At 37.9% G+C, this 2,651-nt stretch overlaps 1 protein-coding gene across 1 annotated transcript; it reads left to right on the forward strand.

Moving 5' to 3' along the window:
* Window positions 1-279: 279 nt before the first annotated feature.
* Window positions 280-1,215, forward strand: LOC308417564 (olfactory receptor 4D10-like; the record flags this gene model as incomplete). Its single annotated transcript, XM_080912935.1, has 1 exon — window positions 280-1,215. The coding sequence occupies one exon, from the start codon at window positions 280-282 to the stop codon at window positions 1,213-1,215; it is 936 nt and encodes a 311-aa protein (XP_080769061.1).
* Between the last annotated feature and the right edge of the window lie 1,436 nt (window positions 1,216-2,651).

Here is a 2,651-nt window from a genome sequence, read left to right on the forward strand (position 1 = left end):
ATTTAGTTTACCTAAGTATCACTAGTTGAGGTATTTTCTTTTCCAATGCTGCTCTATAGGGGGAAAATTATTGAATGATTTTCAATGAGCCAATTTGATTTGATTATCTAATTAAATGCAATATTGATTAAGTGAACAACTTGATCAATTTTAGGTACTATAGCCATTATGAGGAGCTTCTGAATTGTACCCTAGGAGTTTAGAAAGACAAGAGAAACAGTCTGAGGCTTAAAATAAAAATAAAGCAATAAAGCAAAGAAAGAGGGAGATTTACTAAAGATGGAAAACTATACAAGGGTTAAAGAACTCATTTTCCTTGGCCTGACCCAAAATCGAGAAGTGAGCATGGTGCTGTTCCTTTTCCTTCTCCTGGTTTATGTGACAACTCTGCTGGGGAACCTTCTCATCATGGTCACAGTCACCTATGAGTCTCGCCTTCACACCCCCATGTATTTTTTGCTCAGGAATTTGTCTATTGCTGACATCTGCTTTTCCTCCATCACTGCCCCCAAGGTTCTGGTGGACCTTCTCTCAGACAGAAAGACCATCACTTTCAATGGCTGTCTCACTCAGATGTTCTTCTTTCACCTTATTGGGGGAGTAGATGCGTGTTCTCTGTCTGTGATGGCTCTAGATCGTTATGTGGCCATCTCTAAGCCCCTGCACTATGTGACCATCATGAGCAGAGGCCGATGCATTGGGTTAATAGCAGCCTCCTGGGTGGGAGGCTTTGCCCACTCCATAGTGCAGATTTCTCTCTTGCTGACACTTCCATTCTGTGGACCCAATGTTCTTGACACTTTCTACTGTGATGTCCCCCAGGTCATCAAACTTGCCTGCACAGACATCTTTATGTTTGAGCTGCTGATGATTTCCAATAATGGAATGCTCACCACACTGTGGTTTTTCTTGCTCCTGATATCCTACATGGTCATATTATTATTGCTGAAGTCTCAGTCAGGAGAGGGAAGGAAGAAAGCCATCTCTACCTGCACCTCCCACATCACTGTGGTCACCCTGCATTTTGTGCCCTGCATCTATGTCTATGCCAGACCCTTCACTGCCCTCCCAACAGATAAAGTCATCTCTGTCACCTTCACAGTTATCTCTCCTCTTCTCAACCCCTTAATCTATACTCTGAGGAATCAGGAGATGAAGTCAGCCATGAGGAGACTCAGGAAAAGACTTGGACCTTCTCATATGATAAAGAAATAACTTCTGCCTGTTGGCACCTTAATTGTTTCAAACATTAAAAAAATAAATAAACTGTTTGCTATGCTTTCTCCTTGTTTTCTCTATTTTGATATATTAAAAGAGCAAAATGTTGTCAAATCAATAGTTCTACTTGATAACATTTGTTTTGTTCCTTTGGTTTTACTTTTACATGGGATTTTATTCTATTACCCAGGCTAGATGGACATTCACTAATTGTCCTGGGGTATCCTCAGATACAACCACCCTCTTTTATTTGGTACCAAGTGCTAAGATTACAGATGTGAGCCAAAACTCCAGTTGAGCTTCAATTGCTTAATCTGATTTTTTTCGTGTGTGTGTGAGCCAATGAGGCTTTATTTATAGACATTAAAAACTAAATTTCATAGAACTTTCATGTATTAAATTTATATTTTGAACAGTTTTTTCTTTTTACTGAAGTGAAAAGATCTCCAAGTGATTTAATCAGGGCTTTTGCAGTTTTAACCTGCTGAGTATCACTTGCATCTTTATGATGTCACAATAAAAAACTTAGTTACAACCCAACACAAATAAGGATTTCTCAAAATCTATTTATTCCAAGTTCTAATCATCCTATTTAGTGACTTTGTACAAACAGATATCTACAGTGTAGTCCAATAAAATATCAAAGAACATACAAAACAAATCTCACATATTGAGAAAAATTGAACTAACACCATGTGTTTTGTCTGATCATAATACCATAAAATTTAAAATCAACAGAAGATGAATATCTAGTAAGTATAAAAGCTTGTGGAGATTAAACAACACATTGATGAATGATGAATTGGGTAAAAATGGAAGAAAATAAAGTTTTATTGGAAATAAAAGAAAATAAAAATGCAATGCCACAAAACCTCTGAGACACATTAATCGCAGCCTAGGAGGGAATGTGCAACTCTAAACATTTTACTTAAAAATAAGAATAGGGATAGAGTGATGGCTCATGTTTAAGATTACTGAAAGCTCTTCCAGAGGATCCAAGTTCGGTTACCAGCACCTATATGGCAGTTTACAACTGTCTGAAAGTCCAATACCTAACACCCTCATGCAGACATATGTACAAGCAAAACACCAATGCACAGAAAATAAAAATAGATTTTAAGAATCAGAAAGGGAATAAATAAATGACTTACTGGTGCAACTCAAGAATTTGGAAAAACAAAAACAAAACAAACTAAAATCCAGAAGATTGGAAGAGATAATAAAAGCCAAAACAGAAATTATTGAAATAGAAACAAAGAAAGGGTCACCATGGTGAAGTGCAGGAGGCTGTGGGTGCCATAGTGGAAAGTGTGGAGAGAGAGAACACCCAGAAGATGCAGGGCCTCAATGTCTGGTGCAATGCCAACTGCTGTGAAGACAACAAACCATCTATCCAGCAGGTACACCAGTGTATTGAGTGCTGCTATATGCCT

The sequence above is a fragment of the Micromys minutus genome (assembly GCF_963924665.1).
Source record: "Micromys minutus genome assembly, chromosome: 2".
Taxonomy (NCBI): Eukaryota; Metazoa; Chordata; class Mammalia; order Rodentia; family Muridae; genus Micromys; species Micromys minutus.